Here is a 25,183-nt window from a genome sequence, read left to right on the forward strand (position 1 = left end):
AAGTCATTGAAAAATTGCCAAGTCGTCGTAATTTTAACAACCATATAGTAGGCTTACGAAGTGTATTGACATGTGCGTTAACAGAAATAGGTATAGCAAAACCGATGAAGCTGTATACAGTGCTGTGACGTTGAGCTTGTTCAGTGCGCATAAGCGGCTATATATGCCGGGTTTTCATCAAACATGCTATTCTTGTTCTTGTTGTTCTTAATTTGTGTTGAGCTCTGGAAAGTCCTGTTCAGATTGAGATTTGGGGCCAATCGTTGTTTATATAATATATCGGTCGGTCAGCCTGCCTCTAACCTAAAGGGGGGTAAATTAACGGCTCGTCCCTGCTACGGACGTATGTGTGTCTTGTTTTTACAATGTAAACGAACAGAACCATAACAGCAATACAGGATTACGACACGGCTACAAATTCACACGATATTGTTTAAATTAGACGAAACAGTGGGGCCATTATTAAAAGTCATGCACGAAACTCCTTCGATCTCCGCGTTGAACTCGTTTTAGTCGGAGGAAAGTCAATGCCCTTGTTGCTGATACGTGTACTGCGGCAGCATTGAAGTTTGTTTAGGACTTTTATTGTTTCTGCACGAATACTCCTGTAATAAAACTCGTTGGTTAATCAGTAAACGAGTATTTTTCATTCTGTTTGGCTGTTAGGTTTTATGTATAAGAGACACGACGGTATGCGATTTAGGCCTGCACGAATACTCCTCTGTAATAAAACTCGTTGGTTAATCAGTAAACGAGTATTTTTCATTCTGTTTGGCTGTTAGGTTTTATGTATAAGAGACACGACGGTATGCGATTTAGGCCAAAGCCTAACCGTTAACAGTAACACAAGCTAAACACCTGCATGATGTACTCTACTCTCCAAACTCTTTCTTCATTGAAAAATAAAGCACGACACAAAGGTACAAAACCCGGCAACTTACCTGGATGTTAAATTGTACAGGATTGGATTGAGACATTCGCTCAGTCGGAGAAGCATGAATGCGATTGTAGAAAACCACAAATTGAATGTCATTTTGTAGCGTGGGTGTTCAATCATTTTAACGGACACATAGAAAGCTTTAAAGTATGTGGAATGAATCTTAATAGTTTGAAATTTCTGTGTCGCTTTATACTTTACCTGTGTATGGAACGTAACCAATCATAAATGAGCCAACAACAAAAGCTAGTTGAACGATCGCTTGGTTTTCTTTCCGTTGACGTGCTATCTCAGATTGGTTACGAGCATCTCGCACTGCGGAAAATGATAAACTGTTCACAAGAGTACATAAGGATTATGCACACGAGGTATAGAATCTCGTATGACATATTAAATGCCAAGTTAAGGTGGCAGCATAGGCAACGCAGTATTCGGAATTTGACCGTTTTGTCCTGGTTTCGTTCCTTTTCGTCTAATTCGGAAACCGCGCGGAAAAAATAATGTACACAGAGGGTCATACAAAATAGTACGACAAACAAACATTGGTTCGCATGCTATTAACAAGCGAAGTCTGTGCGCACGACCAATACCTTTATATATATATATATATGTGTGTGTGTGTGTGTTAAACATGCTTACTTTTTTTCCGCTTCTCTCTTTTCTTGAACAGAACCACTGCCAGGGCTACTGAAGATATTACCACCAACACCATGGGAAGGTAAAAAAATATTGGAAATCCGATCAACGTGTAACCAATGAACTCTTGATCCCTGTCCAATATACGTTACAATGTTACAGCGATATCAAATTAAGAAGAAATTTAAACGCCGATAAAATACAGCAGTGGTTTTTAAACTTTTTTGTATGCTTTACCCTTCTAACAAAGTGCCCCCCCCCCAAAAAAAAAAAAATGCTGCCAAACAGTGTTCGTAAACGCTAATGATGAAGTATCCCACCATTTCGAACCAATGGAACATGAAGGACTCCTTTTGTTTTTATCCGTTATGACTTCGGCCCAGATTGCTGTCGGAACGAACCCCCCACCCAATCCCGCTATCCAGATGACCGACACCAGCACCTGCATTTATGAGGCGTTGTATTTGTGTTACACATGTAAAAGTCTCCTTATGGCGAGGAATTAGGCCTTAGCTATAAAACGTCATTTTATCTACTGTTATACATCATGTTGGGGTAATAAGCCAAATCTAGCCTATATCCAAGGTCATTCACAAGGACTCAAACACAATGAATATATACAGTATAGAGCGGAAAAAACGAAAATATCCTGATCGTGTTTTAAACAAAAAGACGAAATATCCTGATCGTGTTTTAAACATTTAACAACGGTTAGGTCGCGAGATCACGGTTTTATAATTTTTTTGATTTCTTAATTTACCACCAAATGGCACGAGCTTAATGGTATACGAGCTTATATAACATTACCCGTTCGGTTTTGTGGCATAATTATGAAGTTCAATATATATCAACATACCTTTGCATGTAAGACCGTGAACTTCCGGTACTTATGTGGCCAGGTTACTGCACACAGTCGCATGTATGAGAAACCCATGATATGCAGTGAAGTGACAACTGATGTTCCATCATTCCCACCCCATAATACCTGGTACAACAATGACAAAACAATGTGTAAGATTGTAGTAAATGAATGACTGAAACTTACTTTATCCTCGCGTGGTCGGAAAACGACAGTCCTTTTTTATGTATGGCTGATAATTTGGACAACCCATTAGTGACCACTGGGTTTGAGCAATTGCCGTTAAGTGTCTTGCCCATACGCCCACAATGGTAGCAGCGACGAGCCTTGAACCCATTACCTCTGGGTAACACGCAGGCGCGCAAACCACTATACCACGGCGCCGGACAAATAAAGGGATTTTTTATATATAGGATATCCAGAGAAACGTATATATATCGCTTTGTTGTATAGTAGAATGGGAGAAGACAGAACATCTTTACCACATAATATCTAAGTATCCTGATCGTGTTTTATGGGAGTCGTAAGAATATGGTTTTAAAATTGCTTTAATATTCTCTGTTTACTACCGAATTGGACAAGAAAATACCAAATGGGACGAGAAAATGGAATAAAAATGTGTCCCGTCTTACCCCACGTACCATATAACAAGCGGTAAAACACTGTGTGCTTATTAATATAGTTCTAATTATATACCTTACAAAGAAAAAGAGAAATCCGCCAAGTGACTCTTCCCCAAACTCGACTGTAGACCCACAGGGGACTTATGAGAGAGGACAAAAGATCAGAAAAGCAGAGGCTCATGATAAAGATGTTGAAAGTATTCCTATGCGATTATGAATGAAAATTAAACGGTATTTATTAGTGGGGACGGCGTACTGTACTGGTCAATATATAAAAAGAATTATGAATGGCAATTATACAGTATTTATTAGTGGTGATGGCGTACTGCATTGGTCAATATATAAAAAGCCGGCTGCTTTACTATCAATAAATACAGCAATTGTTATGTAGTTTTTTTTACAACTGTCATATATCTTTACTTTAATTTCGGTGACGTCGCGATGACGTAGATGGTCAAAATGTTAGCGAGAATTCCAAAAACCGCCATTGGCATCAAAACGGCGACCACGACGTGATTAAAAGTTTCCCCAACCGGCGATGAAAACGTTCTAAAATGTAATAAAATATGCGTTTTATCGTTGGTACCTGTACCATCAATTTCGAATACTGCGTTCTAATTTTGTTCACATAGCAGGGTCGGGTAAGATAGGACATCTTTAGCACATAATATCCAAATATCCCGACCGTGTTTTAAACAAATAGCAACGCCCTATGGGAGCTGTAAGGGTACAATTTTATAATTCTTTGAATGTTCATTGTTTACTGCCCAATGAGTCGATAAAATAGTTTGAAAGTAAGGGTATGGTTTTATAATTTTTTGAATGTTCTTTGTTCACTGCCAAACTGGACGCGAAAATAGTTTGAAAAGGTGTCCCATCTTATCCCAACGTACTTACATCATTTTGGTTTTGTTTCAACTTAAAACACTTTATGTAATGCTACAACGTATAGCAAGTAAATTCATTACTTGTTGAATCCAACATTCCCCGTGAATTTTGTTGACACGTTCCCACTCACGTTATTCAATGCCTCGAACCATCCAGACCCCGATTCCTCATTCATACCTTCGTCGTCTAATTTTATCTGTACGTATATGCTTATCAAAACCTACGTCCTTATTAAAATGCCACGCAGCAGTGTGTTCTACCTGCATAATTGATAAAGTTTGCATTAATAAGCCAGCTTCTTCACCAGCATCTAAAAATAGTTGATCTATGGCGACGGACGGCTATCCGAGTTCGCAGTGCGCTAATAAACTCTCTATAAATTTGTGTAATCTAAACTGCGGTGAAACAAAAGCGCTTTCCCTAAAAAACGTTTTTGTACCATTTTCACCTACTGAATTATGGTGCCAAAATCGGCAATAGTGTTTAATTACCCGTACCTGTTCTGTGGTTGTGGTCTCCATTCTAATCCCCAACGATGTTTAAGGTAATTAGAAAATATTGGTCTTTAAAATGTCGCGAATGTCAGCGGGTAGCATTGGCTTTACCGCACGTCACTCAAATACTGAAATTCTATTGGGTATTTGCCCCTGGCGAAATGCGAGGCAGTGTGCTAGTGCATCTCATCATGTCATCCTGTTTACGGTACATTAAGATACCATCTCCAAGCGCATTTTTGCCTTTAATCTTTTAACAAAATATTGCCTACGAATTTGAACTCTATATTGGCCTCTATGATAAAACCGGTTACAGGCGCATCTAAGTAACGAAAATAACTTTATCACAATAACTCATTAAAAAACATATTTTTTTCGTTATATTATTCAATCCAACCTGTTTTAAAACACAATATAAAAACTTTAACCGGTATTAACATTACAAATTGTCATCTAAAACCTTGGGATTGTCTGTATACCGCCGTTTTATACTGATTTGGCGTGAAACGTAAGCTACTTACACGTCGTATAAACAGACCAATTTGCGTGCTTAAACATTCTTCAATTCTCCTAATTACTAAATAAAGTCTGTTCATACAATAAAACAACGAATCGTTTCTCCAAGAAAACATGTACAAACGAAACTTCGTAGTTTTGTACCTTAGAAACAGTGTATCTGCAAATGCTTTTTGAGAGATATATATCCCCCCTCACTGCTCAGGAGCTGGTCGTGCTCTGTTTTTGGAGCCCTTCGCGAGTTAGATTAGAGTTGATTACTGAGAAGAAGCATCGATAAAATCAGGGTTATAATCGTTGTAGAACTTGACGCTAACATTTAGGGACTGGAATTAAATTTTGAAAGCTTTCGTCTTTCAATAAATGCGAAAATTCAAAGTATATAGTAGGGTGAGGAAAGATGGGACACTTTTGTTCTATTTTCTTGACCCAATTGGTAAGTAAACAATAAACAATCAAAGAATTTTAAAACCGTATTGGCACACTCCTATTTATACCGCTGTTAATTGTTTGAAAACACGAGGGTATCTGGATGGTATGTGCTAAAGGTGTCCCGTCTTCCCCCAACCCACTATATAATAAAACGTACTATTTATTGTAAACAATTCACGCATCGTCTGCCTTTCGAGAAAGGCTATTAAGGTACGATAATTAACGTAACGTAGTTCATAAACGCTTGATATATATTGTCAAATGGAAGGAAATGAAAATAACTAGACCTACCTGGATATAAAATTCCGGAATGTTTTCTATTAAATTCTATACCAATATTATTTTAAATTATTTTTCCGCTAAAGTAGGTTATTTTTAGCTGCTAGGTCGAACACACATCGTCGAATTTACAAAAAAATGCAACAGAACAGCATCGACGAAACCACACCTGTAATAATTGTATAACAACCACTTTCAACGGGTCGCTTGTATTTCTTTTTACATTCCATCTGTTTTCGGTGTCATTTCACACACTAAGGACATATGCCGTGAGAAATCATTTTAAACACAGTTAGTCGGGGAACTGGCATATGTGTCAGGAAAACTGATACTGATGTAAAAAGACTAGCAAATGTCATTTAAAAGATTAACAAAAAACGCGAGTTTTAATTCCAACTAATCGACTTTTTATATTTTGCAAGAACAAAGCAAGAATATGTATAATACCTACAGCTGTGACTTTTTAAACAAAGCGTATGAAAAACGGGGTTGTTTTTAAGTTCTGTTTTACTTCTAACCTAATTGGTATCTTAATTGTCTTAATTAAGTAGGGTGCAAAGCTTGCGGTTATTATGTAGTATAGCTATTACTACAAACACTCTTATGCCACAAACATTCCAAGACCTTTTGCTTCGATTGGTTTCCTATTCTCCTCGGTTCATTGCGGAAAAACCGTATAATACTAGATGCGCATCTCGAGACAAGCGGTTATACCAATAAGCAAACGAGAACCTGTGAGGTAAAAAAAACGAACAATAGAAAAAAAAGAAGAAAAACTAAGTTTCGTTTTATACACACTGTAGAGTGTAGACTGTAGTGTAGATGGTGCACAAGCATCAATGCCTCGTAACCTAATAGTAATGTCCAAAAATGAAAATTGTCACGTACAGTTCTAAATCCAAGTGTTCGACCATACAGCGTGTAAAAACGATATTTTTTTAAACGGACATTTTAACGAAAAATCAAAACCTTGTGTATTGATAAAAATTCTTAAATTTTATCTAAAGGTTCCACCAAAGTTTCTAAAACGAAACCGCTGCTAAAAAAATCGTGTAAAAATCGCTAAACCAACCGCTGCTGAAGTAAAAAAATGGGCTGTGTGACAATGTTGGGATTCTAGTTTCAAATCTACTGAAAAAACTTCAATTTTTTTCGGATTTTCTATAATGGATGATTCTTCTTTGTGAATATATAAAACCATTATAAAATGTAGACCCCCGTATGTTTTAATTTTTCGAAACAACATTTAGGTGGTATCTTTCACATCACATTTAAGCGTCTCTATCTATATACAAGTTTTCCTTTTTCCCTGGTATGTCCTTTCAAGTCTCGTCAGCACGACTCTTTTGAAAATTAATCTTAAAAAAATAAATGCATCTTTACCTATCTACAAATTTTCCCTTTTTTTAAGTTTCGTCGGCACGACTCTTTTGCAAGACAGACTTCGGTACTAATTAGTCTTAACGACCACCGGAACAACAGAGCAGTGAGCGAGACACAAGTCAAGGTCGAAGGAAAAATAAATGGACAGCGCGAATGAACAAGCCATGGGCAATTCAATTTTCAAAAGACAGTCAACTAGACTAAAACCATTCTTTCGAATATCACATGCTAAGAAAATACGCGATGCTGTCAAATCTGTTTTTTTTTCACGTAATTTATTCGTACCTAAATTATTGTTTTTAGTATTTCTATGAAAACAGAATACACATATTCCATTAACGACGTATTGTGAGTGTTACACATAAAATATTAATCCATTTCCACAAAGTAGGGCATACGTGTTAATATTGTAAAACTAAAATTAGTTTTATACTAGGGTGGGGAAGATGGGACACCTTTAGCACATAAAATTTAAATATCCGGATCGTATTTTAAACACTAAATAACGGTCTATAGAATCCGGTTTTATAATTCGTTGGTTGATTTTGTTTACTACCAAATGGGACGGAAAAATCCAGTGTCCCATCTTTCTCAGCCTACTATATGTGTAAATTAGTTATGATGGGTAAACATAAACAGTTAGTTCGACTCCACGAAGGTTCTATTTTAAGACATTAGAACCCATGAGACCAGAGCCAGCATAACGGCAGCGAGATTGAAACTTGCACTTAGGAAAGTAGCTCCACAGGTCTTTTGCGGAACAGAAGGACTGAAACCGGTAGACTGGCCAGTGCATTGTCGGACAGCAGGCTGATGTGGCGTAGTTATAACCAACGGTGTGATCAGATTATTGACCTAGGGTTAAGAAAATGAAAAGTGATCTGTTTCAAGGTTTTGGTGGAAAATGTTTGATTGTAGTAGGTTGAGGGGAGGTGGGACATTTTAATACAGAACATCTAAATATCGTGATCGTGTTTTGAACAATTAGCAACGGTCTATGGAAGTCGTGAGGATATAGTTTTAAGTTTTATAATTCTTTGAATGTTTTTTGTTTACTACTAAATAGGACGAGAAAATAGAGTTAAAGGGTGCCCTGTACCCCCATCCTACTGTATATAACTTTCACTGCTTTGTTTATAAAAAGGCCTAATTGTTTTTTATATATTATATTAGCTTACGTTTGGTGGAATGTGGTCGTTATTTTTGCAGAACTGTTTCCTCATCACACTGGAAACTTTGGCACTAAACTCATCGACGCTTGCTTCGTCCCATAGTTTCTGTAGAAAATAAACGAGTGTTATGAATACATTTAAACAAGCAGCCTTGCTGTTATGTTAGCGTTTATATGTCCGTTTATGACTAATGTTTCACAGAGTATAAAATTTCTTGTTTTTCCTGTTTAGTTTTGCTTGGTTATTCGCTTAGTTTATGAAATGCCGTTTCAGCGTTCCGTTAAGCCGGTAGGTGGCGATATTAGACCGCATTAAAAATGTTTTGTTGTGCATGGCGCAAGTGAACGATGCTCTGTATCGTCCACACTGTTTTGCATATTTATTTATTTTTACAATATCTATTTTATATAAATATATTTTCCTATGGTTTTCCAATAGTAATGAGTTTTTCTCACAATAGTAAAAAATATAGGCGGGGTATCTTTAGCACATATATTTAAATATCCTGATGGTGTTTTAAACATTTAACAACGGTCTATGGGAGTTGTGAGGATAAGGTTTTATAATTTAAATGTTTTTTTTTGTTTACTACGAAATAGAAGAGGAAAATAAAATGAAAGGTGTACCATCCCCTCAGCATACTATTTGCTTAAACTGTAAATCGTTGGAACAAAATATAAGGTAGATTTGTTTAATAGATTTTTATTACGTCACCTCGTTAAAAACTTGCTCCGCAGTTTTTCCAGCCATTGCCGGCGGAGCTCGCACCAAAATGTCAGCAAGGGATCCATAGGGACCATTTGTAGAAGTAAACCTAAATCAAACGTATACCGAGATGTCTTATCTATGACCTTAAGCTTCGTCAGTCATGAACGTGATATATATAAGGGATTTAGGTGCCGAAGCGTTATGCTTTATCATGGAGTGTCTAGTCAGAATTTATGCATATACATCAAAATGAAATGTAAGTTCCGCACTTACGTGAAATTGGTAATTCCCACTGTGCCCATGAGTGCATTTATTTCAGGCAGACTATCACAAACGCTGATCTGCAGCTTTGGGTAATACTGGACAAAAGAAAGGCACATCTCATGGCTCGTAGATAAGCCCCCCTGTTTAAAATGAGTTTATCAACAAAAGAAATTGACCTCTAAAGTAAGCACTGATGGGCGTACCGAACGATTTTGTATGCCTTGTCACCCAGTTAAACCATTTCCATTAAAATCACAGTGAGCTTTATGGAAATGAACTAAACTTGTTTTAAACAAATATTCAATCTGACGAATGACATTTTACAAGTGAATGCCAACCTAAGATTTACCGTAAAATGGAAACGGATAAAGCATATTAGATTTTATAATTATTTTATGAGAACAGGGTAAAAAAACATGTCACGATAAACGTATCTGGTAATCAGAATAATTTTTTTGATATGTTTTATTATTTAGTTTTGTCTATTGTGAAATTCAAAACTAATTTTAGAAATTCTTACAATGGTAACATTAGTTCGTTTCCCGATCGTTCGGTAGTTGCACACCATCTGTAAGCTATCGCCTTGTTTGACCACTCTTTCCTCGGCAAGGTACCTCGCCTCTTGGAAATTAAAATCATAAGAATCGTCTTTGGATATTACGGGCAGCTCGACCCCGTTCCTAGCAATTCAAATGAAATCAATCGTGGAAATTGGGCGACCAATATTTTTAAAGATTGTATTGTACCTGATATGCTTGAGTTCAAGACTACGACCAACGACATGACTGTGCAGAAAGTTCGCAAATATTTTTATGTCTGGGAAATTTTGCTCACGAAGTGCCTGTGGTAAACAAGTTTTTGGTTGTCAACAAGTTTTAAATATAAACTTGTTTTGCGAATTCTAATACTTATAACGTTAAGCGCACGTGGTGGCCGTCTGTATTACAAAAACACGTTTGGATAACATAAGTATTATGTGCTAAAGATATTTATATTACGAGACATTAGTATAGTCAGGGAAAAGAAATGGGACACCTTTTCATTCTATTTTCTTTGTCCAATTTGGCAGTAAACAAAGAACATTAAAATATCTATAAAACCGTTTATCTTAACGGCTTACATAGACCGTTGTTAATTGTTTAAACACGATCAGCATATTTGGATATTACGTGTTAAATGTGTCCCATCTTCCCCCACTGTACTATATATATATATATACATGTTGTCCACAAATTTCCGTACCTCAGTAAGGCAGTTAGAACTGCATTCAGCAGGTGCAAGAAAAGACATGGCGTTGGGGGGAATGATAAGTCTGTACGGATCTACTTTGTGGCCAACCTCCAACACTCCAGCGTCAAAAGTTCGCAGATTTTCGGTATACGTAAACCTCATAACAGACGAATCCACTATATCTACAGTTTAAAATTGCGTAGTATTGGAAATAATATGAATATATTTTTATCAAACCGATTAGTTTTAATTTGTGTCGGTTTAATACAGACAGTGCATGTGCTATAATTAAAAAACATGTTGTTTCGTTTCTATAGTTTGCCTTTACCCGATTTATATCGGACCTGGCTCTTTGGGTTTCTGAACACCAAGACAAATGAACAAAACAATTTAAAAAAGCGCCAATTGGTGCTTCTCCGAGCTTCCTAAATCTGCCAATGTAAACTTTACGTTTGATTTTTCAATAAATCGCAGGGCATGGCACGTTTGCAGTCATCTTCATAAACTTAAACACAGCACCTCCCATCTACCACGTTTGTGTAGACTGTAGAGGGAGATGTGATTGATTTACCATGTTAATTTATGTGCATATATTGGTTGTTTGACGTGATATAACCTTGGCCAAGCTGCCAAGGGAAGATTTCCCATCCATTACCATTACAGCCCTTTTCGCCTACATTCGAGGAAGCGATATAGGCTTTAACATCTGGTAAGGTTCATGCGGTAGCACCCTGAGTGTTCGGTATAATAGGCGAATTTGGTCCAAATCTCAGGTCTCATGGTGGCATGCCACACTGCAGAACCTCAACCCCGGTAGAATAAGTATATACCTGATCGAAGAGTAGGATTATCGTAATGCGTCTCCATTAAAATATATTTTGGATCATTTGGAGTGCCAAGAGGGTAGCCAGCGTGATTTGGATAAACCATAGGCTATAACAAAATAGGCCTGTTATTATAGTGAAAAGAAATCATACAGATAGCTTTGCAGTACATCGTAAAGTAAATTGTACATCCAAACAGGCCCATCTTTAAAATAAACATGACTTTTACGGCGAAATGTCTAAATTCGGTTAACTGTAAAAATTCGGCGAAATATGTATTTAAAGCCAGTCGATTGAACGACGAACAAAACAATTTCGAGACAAACAGAAGAAGTTTTTTTTTCTCTTTGGGAGAAAATATGGTGCACGCTGATACTATAGACAATCAATGTGGCGTGAAGACAAAATGTCAACGCTTGGTAATAATTAGGTATTTTGTAGGGTGGGAAAGACGGGATATCTTTATTATATTCAAATATTCTGATTGTGTTTAAAACGATTACCAACGGTCTATGGGAGTCGCGAACCAACGGTCTATGGGAGTCGCGAGGATATGGTTTTATATTCTTTGAATGTTCTTGTTTAGTAATGGGACGAGAGAAGAACTATAGAACCGTATATCCTCACACGACTAAACCGTTGTGGATCGTTTAAAACACAATCGAGATATTGGGATATTTTAAAGGTGTCCCATCTCACCTCACCCTGCTACATACTGAATACAGAACACCAATATTAAGTCATAAATTTGATAACCTTACCCCGCCACCGATATGCCACGCTGATATAACGAGTTCACAGTTCCGAAAATCTTGCGGCATATTGGCAGTGTAACATTGAACATTTCTACCCACGACGGTCAAGTCCTGTATACAAAGAATTCATATTTAATAAGGTGGGGTAAATGACTTCCGCTAGCACATACAATCCCATATTTCCTATTCGTGTTTTTAACAATTAAAATTAACAACGCCCACTTAGAGTCGTGAAGATAATTCACTAAGTAAATATACTTTATTACCAAAATTGGACACGAAAAACGGAAGCATGGATTATCTTAAATAACCTAATATTTATATAAATTTTCAATATTAAAATTTGGTTAAAATGTACTTGCACGAGGCACGTGCCATATTATCTAACATGGGATGTAAGCTCATGCCTTGTATTGTGTATATAACACTTATTTTATATTAAATAGTGGGGTGGGAGAAGACGGGACACCTTTAACACATAATAGCGAAAGGTCTTTATCGTGTTTTCAACAATTACAACGGTCTGTAGCATTCTTGAGAATCTAGTTTTATAATTCATTATATTTTCTTTGTTTCCTATCAAATGAGACGGGAAAATAGAATGTAACTTACTTTATCCTCGCGTGGCCGGAAAACGACAGTCGTTATCACACGGGTTTAACACCTCGTGCCAGCTTACGAGTTACCATGTATGTTACTTTGTGGGTGATTATTTTTTGGGGGATTTTATTATTTTTTTATGTATGGCTGATAATTTAGACAACCCATTAGGACACATACGCCAACAATGGTAGCAGCGTCGAGCTTTCAACGAAGTTGAACCCGTTACCTCTGGGTTACAGGCAGGCGCGCCAACCACTATATACCACGGCGCCGGGAAGAAACAAAAGATGTCCCATTTTCCCCCATCCCACTATATGCGGTTTAATTTGCGGGTTCCGGAAAATCAGCATATATACCTGAGGTGCATTTAAACACTGGTACACGACAATATGGTGAACATTTTGCTCGTACCCAGCTTGAATAATGGGTTCGACCTGTATAAAAAAACTCTTAGGTAGGTTAAGTATTACACGGGTTCATGCATATACCTTAATGTATGAAGCATACCATAAACTGTGTAAGCAATTTGATATGTTTAGGTTATAATTAATATAGAGCAGGGTGGGGGAAGATGGGACACCTTTAGCACTGAATATAAAAATGGGTTGATCGTGTTTTAAGCACTTACCACCAACGGTTGATGGGAATCGTGGTGATAAGGTTTTAAAATTCTTTGAATCTGCTTGATTACTACCAAATTGAACGAAAAAATGGAATGAAAAGGTGTCCCATTTTCCCCACCCTACTATAAAACGACTACTTACTCGAACGATGTGATGCTTTTTGGTAAAATCTGGCAGTTTGAAAAGTCTGCAGTTGTAGTATGTATCCACAACTGGGACTTGTATACCTTCGTTGGATAAATCGAAATGTTGGTGCTGTTCGTTAGCCGGTACTGGACGGAGTACACGAGACTCCAGCAGAATAACGCTTCTTGAACCTGTGTAATTTAAATGAATGCTGCGATTAATACGTTTTTGCTACTGTAGTGTTCATGCTCATTGTTTATATTCATGCTATCATGTATCACGAAGTATTTGATATCTATGTATCGTATCACGTGATCGCTTAATAATTTATAACCACGTTATTAACTCGACTAACAATATACCGAACTAACTAAAGAATCCAGTCAAGTCTTTAAATGATAGAACTAGACAGTGGAACACATAGCTACTGTAGGTCATTAGATTGCATTCCTGTACTGCATTACAAGTTATATTAATAAATATTGCCAAATAAGTAAACGGGTGTTACGGCAAAACTCACTGTGTTAAAACATCACATATCTATGTCGTTATTTTTTCGAGAGAGCCTTTTTTATTGCAAAAAAAACTATGCAACGTGTTTGTAACACAATAACATACAGTCATGGCCTACTAAAGATATCTTTAGTAGGCCATGATACAGTATACTTAAAAAACAGTGCAAAATCTAAATTCTTACCTCGGCGAACTGCTCCATGGTAGTTGCTGGCAACTATGTCGTCTCCTGTCGGATCTTCGAGTCCATATCCGTAAATAATACGAGCCGTATCCGCCTACAGAAATTATTAGACCGTATATAAAGCTAAATCTTAGGTATAGGGCTGTGCTGTTATAGACATAAGGTTTTCCACTAGTTGCGTTACATTTTTGTTTGCTGTTTATTTTTAATGTAACTATAATTAGCATAAAGGTAGGTGAAATTGCAAATGGTGGTCGTTGAATCGTACCACACAAAACCTAAAAATATAAGAAAATATAATTTAAAATTTCACTGCAAACCATATTTAAAAATTGTTTCCTAAATAAAACAAACAGAAAAGAAAATTTTCCCAGCAGTTTATAATTCTGTTTGAAAGACATTTGATACTGAAACATGCTGTGTACGAACTTACCGTTACAGGGCGATCTTGAGTCAACTCACAGCCAGCCAGTTGTCTTCGAAACTTAATAACCGTCCGTCCATTGCATTCAGAACCTTCTAGTAATTCTAAGTTTTCAATTGTATCTTTTGGTGGGAAGGCGTTAGCAGTGGCGTGGCGGTCCTATAAAAAACAATTTATATATTTTTTAAATCAAAAAAATAATATATAAAAAAGAAAATTTGCACGTCGAAAAGTCTAGCCCAACATTATATACACCTTTAAACTATTCTGTTTATTCTTTAGTGAGAGTACATAGGTCATCAAAGGAGGATAAAAATAAATGTTTGCCGAAAAATCTACATTTTATTTTGCAAGCAATCCTAGTTAAACATGTTTTCCGAAAAAAAAGTCAATTTTACCGATAAATAAGCTTTTCCGTTTTTGACCCAACCAACAAATATATCAGATCCCGTCATTGCCCCAGCAGAAGATATACCGACCCCGATCCAGCCCAGAGTTTTTACATTCAACTGAAAAATAAAAAAATTAGATAAACATGCTTTTAATGCTGCGACTAAAACATAAACGTTTGTACCTCTAAAGTGATATGCGTGTCTGTAAACTTCCAAAACAGCCAAACATTTTGAGGACCATCCAGCGCAATATAGTGCGGAAAATTCTCTGACGCAGTGGGCGGAGTTTGACCCATGCAGAATTGAGCAGTACTCGCAAGAATCAGGCCAAGTACCAGCATATGCATTTTATTTTCTCGTCAATCTATAACTTCAATATGTAGACTGCAGAGTGTGCGGTCTGTTCTTGCTTTTAAACGCTTTCCCGGGATTCGCCACTCTGGTGATGGAAGAAAAACGAAAAGAGGTGCAGAAAAAGAAGGGCATAAGAAAATCGACTTATAATGGATTTCCGAGTCTGTTACGCTTCACAGCAGCGGCTAAGATAACATTAAATTCATCTGTGTTGTTTACGCATATATGTTATATATGTGGTAGGATATATTCTGATATTTTAAATAAATTTCCTATTACAAGATATGTAAATTCTTATTTTTCTTATCAAAAATTATATATTTTTATATAAATTAAACCCAAATTTATTTTTTAAAAGCCTGTAGTATACCTTGATGTATAAATTATTGAACTAAAACCAAATCTTTCCGAACAAAAACCTACAAAACTACAAAATTGGGTGAGCTATACAACAAGCAATTTAGAAATTTTATATTAATTGTATTCTGCAACTTGTAGTTGACCTGAAGCAGTTGTAATGATAGTTGGTTCTTACTTGACGGTATATACGATTGAGGCAGTGGGCATGACTACTTATTCGAGTACCGTACATGACTTTATTCAAATGGAAACCTCGGACATCAGTTGAAAAAATTTAATGCTGCGCTGTAAGCTGGGTCACTCTGGTATGGCCCGCAGCCGGATTCAATACAGTTAAATATGCAAGTTAAAGCATAGCACAAAACTGCGATATCTCAAAAGGCGTTGACTGCGCTCACTCCATAAATAACTGCGTGTACGTAACATTTAACAAACTGTACCGATTATTTGTTTCCGGTTTTACACAAAACAAATTGATAATCAGCTTGTGCGTCAACCTGAGCGAAATACAGATAATATTGATGCGTCAAACTAATTTTACGGTAAAGGTATTCGAAATACGAGTAAAGAAATAACTCTAAATCCACCGAAATTAACAGACTGTGCTAGATTCCCCCCCCCCCAAAAAAAAAGTGCAGCGTATTATGTAGCTCTGTTCAATCCAAGAATTAAAACATAAAAGAAGAATTCAATATATACCAAATAAAAAAATGAAAATTGTGGTTTACTTGAATTTGCGATTTTGAAACGCATTTTTTTGCAACTTAAACTCTTAACACTGATTGTTTTCATAAATGAAATGAAAATAATAAATCCCTAACATTCAATGCTGAATAATTGAACAATGATTATGTATAGTGCTAGGTTTATATTTCCGGTATTTTTTGTTTCTTTTTTCTCACTCTTTATAATGCTACTCAACCCATGACGTCACCAATAACAAAATGAGTGACCTAAAAATGCTACTATTTTAAACAAAACAATCAGAAATTGCAGATCGTACTATATTTGTATTTCTTGTTAAATTAACATTCAGATTCCATTACGCAATAATGTAGCATAGTTTCTTGGATATTGGGTATAGGGTAAATACTCATGTTATTTTGTAGAAGGTCAATATGGGGTAAGAGAAGACAATTATCTCAAAGCAAGCTGAAACTAATTAACACTGTTAAAACGACATCGGAATCCAGGTCGGTTTATAGAGCCATCAGATCTAAACACCAACGTCAACTGGCTCTCGTCAAAGAACCTGGCAAATGCTCGTTTCTCTCCACAGTATTTAGCTAACTGTGTACCGGATTCGGAACCTCTTTTGATGGTTAAACTGTCGAATGCGCAGCTAGGCTCACTGCCTTGTAAGCTGTAAAAGGTATAGAGAACTTAATTATAGGACATCCAGGTTTTCGTACTATATAGGACTACACAGTGTATATATCAATACCAGTTTAAACCCCGTTATAGCTGCGCTCACATTTTGCAAACTAAGTTGAACTATATTCTAATTAAAAGTATAGTAGGGTGGTGTAAGACAGGCCACTTTTAGCATATAATATTTAAATATTCTGATCGTGTTTAAAACAATTAACCATGGTTTATGGGAGTTGTGAGAATACAGTTTTATAATTCTTTGCATATTCTTTGTTTACGACCAAATAAGAAGAGAAAATAGAATGAAAATAGAATATCCAATCTTTCCCCAGCCCACCATATATATATGAATTAATAACTCAAGTATAAGCAAGAAACACAATATTACTTAAAATCCACAAACGAGAGACTAATTCTGGTTGCGCCTGGTGGTTTGATAACATAGTTGTTTTCTGCATTACTGGGATAAAGCACCGGGTAGCTTGGTGACGTAATCTCCCCTGATGATGGGTAGTGGGTTCCTACAAAAGTTTGACACAGTATAAGAAAGCTTTTTAGCGGTGGTAAAAGGTCATTTCAAATGTTTGCTTAAAAATAGTTGAGTAATCTTTTTACACTAAAAGTGGCTATACACAGTATCCGGCATGCGAATTCGCTTGCGAAGTCGTATGCAAACTCATTACCGAGTTCCGCATGCGGCAGCGAAATCCGGACAAAACGGACGAATTCCGAACACTGTGTACAGCCACATTTACTCCGAAAACTGTAAGTCGGACATATGTTAGAGTATGGTAAACGGGGCACCTTGGCATATAATACTTAAATCTTCAAATCGTCTTGTTTTTTAATTAATAACAGTCCATAAAAGTCGTAAGAATACGGTTTTAAAAATTGTTTGTTTACATTTAAATATGACAAGAAAATAGAATACAAAGATTCCCGTCTTCCCCGCCCTACTATATATTCTTCGGTTAAAACCCAATACTAGTAAACTTTCCTATAAATGGTATGTGGACTTGTATTTGCGTCCTACCTGTCACGTTGTACCGGACGTTAAATCCTGTCGTGGCAATACCCGTTACCAAACCCGTTTTAAATCTCATCGCAATGCACCCAAGAAGACAAGACAAATAAGGAGGTGCTGTGTCGCAATATTTACCAACCGAGCTTGCGGATGGCTGGCAGCTATCGTATATTTCAACGTACTCCGACCTTGTAAATTAAACACTTTGGTTTAATTCAATCATTTGATTAAAGAGACCAGTAGGTCACAGAGAGATATATATATACGTACGGGCATTGGGGTTGGGAATGTAGATTAAAATCAAGGAATTGAAGACACACAGGGTTGTTCGACGGCGAACTCGAAACGCTGTAATTGCATGCGATATTTTCCGGGTAGTTGTTAGGGTAGCCGGGTGATTTTATCAAACCATTGCTGCCAGGTGCTCCACCAAGATTAAGTTGGTTGCATAAAGTTGGTTCTGTTTTAAACATTTTTAATGATCTGTTTGTCATACGTTTATGCGTGACGCTTTCTAATTTAAAATGGCTTTATACCTGATATTATATACTTCAACCTAAAGCCTGGTCTATAAACACTTTGATCACTGAGAAACCGAATGTAAACATATTGCACCCCTGTTATAGTTTGTGTGGTTGGGAGGTGTACACCGCAATATCTCCTAGAAGTCGGTGACCAATTTCCGGAACCGCCAAGTCGGACGTCGACATAATCATGGCTGATATATAAAAAGTAATTAATTTTCGGTTAAACTGTTGACCGTGTCAAAAAGCTTACTTGCAGTTTGCGTCGAATTCCACGTTAAATGAAAGAAATTGCAACGTAATCATGCGGTTAGAATTCCCAGCGTTTATTCGGTATCTGCAGTCACTGAGCCCAGGGTAAGGGTTTGGGTAGTTGGGTGAGGTTATATAACCTATGCCTGTACCGCCACCAAGGGAGAGTTGGTCACAGGACGCGGGCGTACTTGCTGGTCGTACTGTATTATAGACATGGTGCATTAGAATAAACGATGTCCTAGATATTAAATATTTCACGATTTATAACCAACTGTAGTCTCCACATTTCACTAGAATAATCGACACATCTGTGAATTATGGAAAAATAAATCACGTTTGTATACGAACCCCAAGTTCTAAACATGAACCGAAATCCAGATGAAGGTACGGTATCATCTGTATGGTAGTGTATGAACATGTTCGGTGCTCTGCCGGTGACCATAAAAGATGTGTTTGTTCCGCAATACTTTCCAATCAAACGAGATGATGCATTTGGTCCTTCATAAACCGCGACGTAGTCATATCTATTAAAATATAAGTGTAGAGGAAATCCCGTATATTAAACCTGTCCAGTTTGGCTAAACTCCTAATTTGTTAAACGTTATTTTCTGAGTGTTAACGAGTTAAATGTGTAACACATGTTGGCCAACACCAGAGTAAAGCAACTCATTGGCACGCACTGTGCCTTTCCAATTTAAATCGTTAAAGGTATATTCTAATGTCCTAGCCTGGCCGGAAAACGACAGTCGTTAAACACGGATGTTTTGTTTTATACACCTTGTGACAGTAGATTAACTGTTACCTAGTATGTTACTTTGTAGGTGGTTTCTTTTGGAGGGACTTTTTCAAATTTTTATGTGTGTGTTTAACGTGTAGCAAAAGTTGGCTATTACTAAAGTAAAGCAACTTACTGGCAATCAGTGTGTCTTTCCAAGTTAAAATGTTGAAAGTTTACTCTAATGAGGTCGGAGCCGCTCGGGGTGTTGATTCTGTAGGAACAGTCCAGACTGTGGGGACTGTGGTTTGGATATCCCGGAGTATAGTATAAGGGTGAAGTGTGGACTGTATATCTAACGTTGAAAGTGCTCGTACAAGGTAGTGGCGCAGAATTGTCTGTAAAATAGTTGAATATGTGTTGTTTGTATACACTGCTTACACAGTAGGGTGGGGGAAAACATGACATCTTTTACCTATATTTTCCCGCCCCATTTAGTAGTAAATAAAGAACATTCAAGGAATTATAAAACTATATGCCCATGACTCCCATTGGCCGTTGTTAATTGTTTAATCCACGATCAAGATATTTGGATATTATGCACTAAAGGTGTCCCATCTTTCCCCACAGTACTATATACACTGCTTAGTACAACAGACTTTTAAAAGCAAAATAAAATACACATTATTATACCTGAAATATTGTACTGAATTTGAAATCCATTTCCAGACACGCTTACGTCGCTGAGGAACCGAATGTAGACATACCGTTGCCCGATTATAACAAGAGGAGCTGGTGTAGTTGTACCGCAATATTTTCTTGCGGTTGGAGACCAATTCCCCTCGGAGCCATTCCGAATTTCAATGTAGTCATAGCTGAACAAAAGCAAAGCACGTCAGTATACTACGAAAAATATATAATAGAGTGGGGGAAGACGGGACCTGATAAGCACATATTGTTCAGTATTTTCAAAATCAAAATGTATGACGAGTTTTAAGTGATACATCGAATTAGTGCTATCCTACTTTTCTTAATTAACAACAAAAACATTAAAACACATAAGGAGTTATTTAGCGATTCGCACATTAGGTGAAAGTTTAGAACGGAACATTTTAAAATCATGGTTAATTTTAAGTAATAAATAATTTTTTTATTAGAAATGCTCGTAAACGCCACGAAATAATTTTAAACGCTTTAAAAATTTAGTTTAAGCAATTTTTCTTGCCGTACTCCTATAGTTTTCAACATGTTTTATAAAGTATAATATTTTCTGTTATTGCAGTATATTATGTTTAAATTACACTTGAGGTCTCAACTATTGTTTGACAAGAAAAATCTACAAAACTCCCAGGTGGGAAAGATGATGGGACAAAAAGTTAAAATATTTTTTTATATTTAGAGTATTTTGCAACTTGTAGGTAACCTATCAAAATTAACCGGCTGTGCTGTTTCTTTGCTTTGTAAACTTTACATATATACCTTTAAATCGATATTTTTTTCCAATTTTTTATCCCCTAATTAAAGCTATATTGACCCCTGTCCAGTTTCCTTATGTTCATATCTTAGTTTTGTTTCACAAACCTAAAACTAGTTCTACTCGACAAAAAATAAACTTTTCGAAATATTTAGGTTTTTCTTGTAAACCTATGAAACTAGTTTAAACGTTCACACTTGCAAGCTATAAAATTTCATCGGCTTTACAATGATTTAATGGGAATTAAAAACTAACACTTTACTATTTCGAATTTTTTTACCTGTTCAAAAAATACTGTTTCTATTTAACATTTGTTTAATATTTAACAACAGTAATCGGCCTTGACGCGCGTTTTATAAAGTCTTGATAACTGTCAAATGATTAACATTGTTTCTAAATATCATTAAAAGGGGTACGCAAAAGTAAAGTTAAAAAAGTCCCGTCTGACAAAGTGTCCCATTTTCCCCCACCCTATTATATTCGTTTTAGTTAGGATGTTTTACTTACATGTTTAAATGTTTTACGTTTTGATAAATATCATTAAATTGGGTCCGTAGAAGTAAAATAAAAAAAAGTCTCGTCTGACAAAGTGTCCCATCTTTCCCCACCCTATTATATTCGTTTTAGTTAGGATGTTTTACTTACATGCATTGACTGTGATCTTCAAGATGGAATGCTGTGAACGTTAAAGTAATGGGGCGGTCTGATCGTCCGGCATCGATACGGTACCTACAGTCAGCATGATGTGGGTAGCTGGTCGGATAGCCGGGTGAGGTTATAAAGCCACTTCCTGGTCCTCCCCCAATTGTAAGTTGGTCGCAAGAAGGCGAGGCAGATGCTAAAATATATACATGTTCGGTTAATTGAGAGCAGAAGACTGGAGATGTAATTTTAACTGATAAACCAACAAAATATTGAGAGGATAGTTTTAAACTGTTTCTTAACATAACTGCTAAGGTGGGTATATGCGATACTTGAAGGAGTAATTTATAAATTTGTACATAAAGGTTTGATTTATTTTTACCTGAGATGCTAAAGCTGAAACTAAATCCATTTGAAGGAATAGAGGCGTCTGTGTGGTAATGCATGTACATGTACCTTCCTCGTCCGGTGACGAAAAACAGTGATTTGGGGCCGCAATACTTTCCTAGTAAACGAGACGACGTAGTTGGACCTTCGTAAACTGCCACGTAGTCATAGCTGCAAAAATGAAAACCATTAAACGACATTTAACAAAACGTAAACGAAACTATATCTTAAAACGAAAATCAGTTTAAAAAATAGATTTCCAAAATATTTACGCGCAATTAAAATGGTTTTCCAAGTTGAAGGGATTGAATGTAACTTTGATGACGTTTGAGCTGCTCTGGGCGTCGATTTTGTATAAACAGTCAAGATTGTGTGGGCTGACACTGGGGTGGTTGGGGGAAGTGTATTCTGGCGAGGTATAACCCACACCGCCGCTCAATGCAAGCATGTTGCAAGCACTCGCTTCTTCGACTCCTGTGCAAAAAAATACATAATTGGTTGATACAGTGGAGGGGGGGGGGGAGACGGGACACCTTTTATCTCTATTTTCTCGTCCCGTTTAGTAGTAAACAAAGAACGTTAAAGAAATTATAAAACTATGTGCCCATGACTCCCATTGACCGTTAGTAATTGTTTAAAACACGATCAGGATATTTAGATATTATGTGATAAAAGTGTCCCACCTTCCCCCAACCTACTATACATTTAACGCTTAGATTGCAAGATGCATTTTAAACACACTCACCTTGCAATGCTAGAAACATGAGCGCAGAATACAGCATTAAAAACATCCTGAAGTTTTTCAAAGGATGCGGCGGCAACACAAATCAATTTAATATATCGGACGAGCTGTTCTATACCTCTCTTCTTCTATATCTCACAAAATCTGTGAATCAGTATAGCCTGTGCTGTCAACAGTTGAATGTTTATATAGGTTTCTGCGTGGCGTGGTGGAAAATTCCGATGCGTAATTTCCTTGTTATTGTCAAAATTCGTGCTGTTTGTTTTGTTTTCAAGTGCGATTACCTTCAAAGTAATACTTTTTCGTTAAAAAAAGTTTTGCTCGATAAGTCTCCGCCCACTTCACCAACACCAATCCGTTTCTGAAACGCCTAGCATTATAGGTTTAACAAACACAGCTCCAGGCAACAAATATCAATGCTCGCAAAATCTCCGCGAATAATTTGGGACATTAAATCCGTAATATAACAATGATATTACCGAAAACGAAACCTCAAGACTTCCCGCGCCCGGCGGGTAAACTCCTCGATAAACCCATGTTGCCAGTTAGCTATACTTGCACGAAAATTCTACACCATATAGATGTGTAAGTGTCCGGAAGACAGACTATAAAAATTACATTTGTAATATTATATATATATATATATATATATATATATAGTAGGGTGGCAGAAGATGGGACACCTTTTCGTGTAGTTTTCTCTTTTTATTTGGTAGTAAACAAATAACATTCAATGAATTATATAGAACCGTATCTTCACGACTTTCACAGACCCTTGTTAATTGTTTAAAACACGATCAGGCCATTTGGATATTAGGTGTTAAAGGTGTCCCATCTTCCCCCACTCTACTATACATATATATAATTAAAACTACAAATGGAATTTTTTAGTGACTCATTAGCCGAAAACGAGACCAAGACTTTTGTTGACGTATATTGACACCAAGGCAACAATGGGCAATTCCGCTCAGCTTTGAGCTGACGTAAAAACGGAAGTATTGTAGCAATCGCGTATTTTCCAAGTGTTGAGATAGTAAGATAAACTATCTAACCAAACAAATAACAGCTCGCGTTTTTAGAGAAAGTTTTTTTGTATAATAGGGTGAGGGGATATGTAACACCTTTAGCAAATAACATCTTAATATTCTAATCGTCTTTTAAGCAATTAACAACGGTTTATGCAAGTCACGAAGATACGGTTTTATAATTCTTTGAATGTTCTTTGTATAATACAAAATAGAACTAGAAAATAGAATAAAATTGTGTCCTATCTCCCCTCACCTCATCCTGTATATCTTCATATTAAATAAGTTTATTATGGCATTCAAGTATTGTGTATAATATTACAAAAGTCAAATATTTCGCGATGGTTGCAGCAACGGTATATCACCGACTGCTCCGAGCGCGGAAAGTCTGAGGTTCCCTTTTTTTGCAATATCAGCATTGTCATGTACAGCTTAAATGTCAAGTTTTTGCAAACCGAGAAAGTACAATTCTCTAAACTGACGTAAAAGAAAAACCGAGATAGCAATCGCGTATTTTCCTACTGCTAAGACACTACTATTTAAATAAAGAAATAAAAACAATTTCCGTATATAGCCTACAGTTTAAACTTTATAATAAATACATACAAAATCTTCAATTCGAATTAACCCCACGTTTTCGAACATAACCGACAGGCACATTTAAACATATATGTCTTTTTAAAAAAAAACGAAATGTTACACCACGGTAACCGCGGTGAAACTTTCTTACCGCCTTATTATTGATCTGGTTTATTTTCTTTTTTTAGCACGGTGTTGTAGACTTAAAACACATATTTGTGCCTTAATATTGTATAAATGTTGCAGTCATTACTGCCAGTAGTTTGCAGCGAGCAGCTTCTGTTTCCACAAGACTCGTTTGCATCAGCAGCGAATGTATGTGTCACTCGGCTTCAGTAAGAAAATAACTACAAAAACGTTTTAAAATCGGCATATAAAGTAGAGTAGAGGAAGACAAGACACCCTTAGCACATAATATCGAATTATCCAGTTCATCTTTTAACAAAAATTAAAAACGGGTTATGAGAGTCGTGAGGATGTGGTTTTTATAATTCTTTGAATTTCTTAGTTTACTACAAAATGGAACGAGAAAATGGAATAAAAATGTGTCCTATCTCTTAGAGAAGTACGTGTTACGGCAAACAAGTATTGTGTACAATATTACAAAATTAGGTCAAATGTTTCACATAGTTTCTTATAGCAACGGTATCACAGACTGCCCCGAGCGCGGAAAGTCTGAAGTTGCGTTTTTTTGGCAATATCATTGTCATGTACAGCTTAAATGTCAATTTTTTGCAATCCGGGAAAGAACAATTCTCTAAACTGACGTAAAACCGAAACCAAGATAGCCATCGCGTATTTTCCAACTGCTACGTATGTGAGTAACTTAATCCTGGCGGTGCACGGACAGCAATGGTTTAATCAAA

The 25,183-nt window shown here is 36.6% G+C and overlaps 3 protein-coding genes and 1 long non-coding RNA gene across 9 annotated transcripts; 1 reads left to right on the forward strand and 3 right to left on the reverse strand.

Moving 5' to 3' along the window:
- Positions 1–45: 45 nt before the first annotated feature.
- Positions 46–5,213, reverse strand: LOC149740390 (growth hormone secretagogue receptor type 1-like). 5 transcript variants are annotated; one of them, XM_089871753.1, is made up of 11 exons: positions 5,098–5,213; positions 4,441–4,636; positions 4,024–4,139; positions 3,476–3,604; positions 3,129–3,258; positions 2,430–2,558; positions 1,894–2,015; positions 1,577–1,707; positions 1,139–1,252; positions 942–1,077; positions 46–605 (listed from the first exon to the last, which is right to left on the reverse strand). In XM_089871753.1, the coding sequence occupies exons 2-11, from the start codon at positions 4,462–4,464 to the stop codon at positions 470–472; spliced, it is 1,167 nt and encodes a 388-aa protein (XP_089727879.1). In that variant the 5' UTR covers positions 4,465–4,636; positions 5,098–5,213; the 3' UTR covers positions 46–469. The 5 variants fall into 5 exon arrangements, with proteins under 5 accessions (XP_089727879.1, XP_089727881.1, XP_089727880.1 ...); XM_089871755.1 differs by having other exon boundaries at positions 4,024–4,203; XM_089871754.1 differs by lacking the exon at positions 4,441–4,636 and having other exon boundaries at positions 4,024–4,203; positions 5,098–5,206.
- LOC149740391 (uncharacterized) lies at positions 5,210–7,538 on the forward strand. The gene is made up of 2 exons (XR_016384362.1): positions 5,210–5,389; positions 7,076–7,538. It is a non-coding gene; the product is annotated as an uncharacterized LOC149740391 (long non-coding RNA).
- On the reverse strand, positions 7,302–15,283 carry LOC149740392 (DBH-like monooxygenase protein 1 homolog). Its single transcript, XM_089871723.1, has 15 exons — positions 15,048–15,283; positions 14,872–14,982; positions 14,483–14,632; positions 14,050–14,143; positions 13,368–13,543; positions 12,960–13,037; positions 12,007–12,111; positions 11,252–11,354; positions 10,434–10,603; positions 9,938–10,032; positions 9,712–9,871; positions 9,201–9,331; positions 8,934–9,033; positions 8,226–8,324; positions 7,302–7,902 (listed from the first exon to the last, which is right to left on the reverse strand). The coding sequence occupies exons 1-15, from the start codon at positions 15,210–15,212 to the stop codon at positions 7,714–7,716; spliced, it is 1,926 nt and encodes a 641-aa protein (XP_089727849.1). The 5' UTR covers positions 15,213–15,283; the 3' UTR covers positions 7,302–7,713.
- A 1,286-nt stretch (positions 15,284–16,569) lies between these two features.
- Positions 16,570–23,057, reverse strand: LOC149740393 (cubilin-like). 2 transcript variants are annotated; one of them, XM_089871554.1, is made up of 13 exons: positions 22,717–23,057; positions 22,244–22,442; positions 21,967–22,142; positions 21,588–21,780; positions 20,162–20,343; positions 19,665–19,866; positions 19,102–19,277; positions 18,752–18,953; positions 18,511–18,692; positions 18,245–18,434; positions 17,984–18,162; positions 17,339–17,471; positions 16,570–16,942 (listed from the first exon to the last, which is right to left on the reverse strand). In XM_089871554.1, exons 1-13 carry the CDS (start codon positions 22,760–22,762, stop codon positions 16,738–16,740), a joined length of 2,265 nt encoding a protein of 754 aa, XP_089727680.1. In that variant the 5' UTR covers positions 22,763–23,057; the 3' UTR covers positions 16,570–16,737. The 2 variants fall into 2 exon arrangements, with proteins under 2 accessions (XP_089727680.1, XP_089727678.1); XM_089871552.1 differs by having other exon boundaries at positions 22,244–22,445; positions 22,717–23,056.
- Positions 23,058–25,183: the final 2,126 nt, after the last annotated feature.

Source organism: Ciona robusta, chromosome 2, assembly GCF_009617815.1.
Source record: "Ciona robusta chromosome 2, ASM961781v2".
In the NCBI taxonomy this organism is placed as follows: domain Eukaryota; kingdom Metazoa; phylum Chordata; class Ascidiacea; order Phlebobranchia; family Cionidae; genus Ciona; species Ciona robusta.

Bases quoted from the DNA above. Each gene is read 5' to 3' on its own strand.
- LOC149740390 (XM_089871753.1), bottom strand. From the start codon at position 4,464: ATGGAGACCACAACCACAGAACAG. The intron at 3,605-4,023 runs GTAATGAATTTA...ATTACATTTTAG, and splicing joins GGGAATGTTGGATTCAACAA to AACGTTTTCATCGCCGGTTG. The intron at 1,708-1,893 runs GTGGGATACTTC...TATATTGGACAG, and splicing joins TGTTCCATTGGTTCGAAATG to GGATCAAGAGTTCATTGGTT.
- LOC149740392 (XM_089871723.1), bottom strand. From the start codon at position 15,212: ATGCATATGCTGGTACTTGGCCTGATTCTTGCGAGTACTGCTCAATTC. The intron at 9,332-9,711 runs GTAAGAATTTCT...CATTTTAAACAG, and splicing joins AACGAACTAATGTTACCATT to GGGGGCTTATCTACGAGCCA. The intron at 8,325-8,933 runs GTGACGTAATAA...TATTTTCTACAG, and splicing joins CGGAGCAAGTTTTTAACGAG to AAACTATGGGACGAAGCAAG.
- LOC149740393 (XM_089871552.1), bottom strand. From the start codon at position 22,762: ATGTTTTTAATGCTGTATTCTGCGCTCATGTTTCTAGCATTGCAAG. The intron at 18,435-18,510 runs GTATAAAGCCAT...TGTTTAAAACAG, and splicing joins GTTGAAGTATATAATATCAG to AACCAACTTTATGCAACCAA. The intron at 17,472-17,983 runs GTAGGACGCAAA...AAACTTTTGTAG, and splicing joins CGTCCGGTACAACGTGACAG to GAACCCACTACCCATCATCA.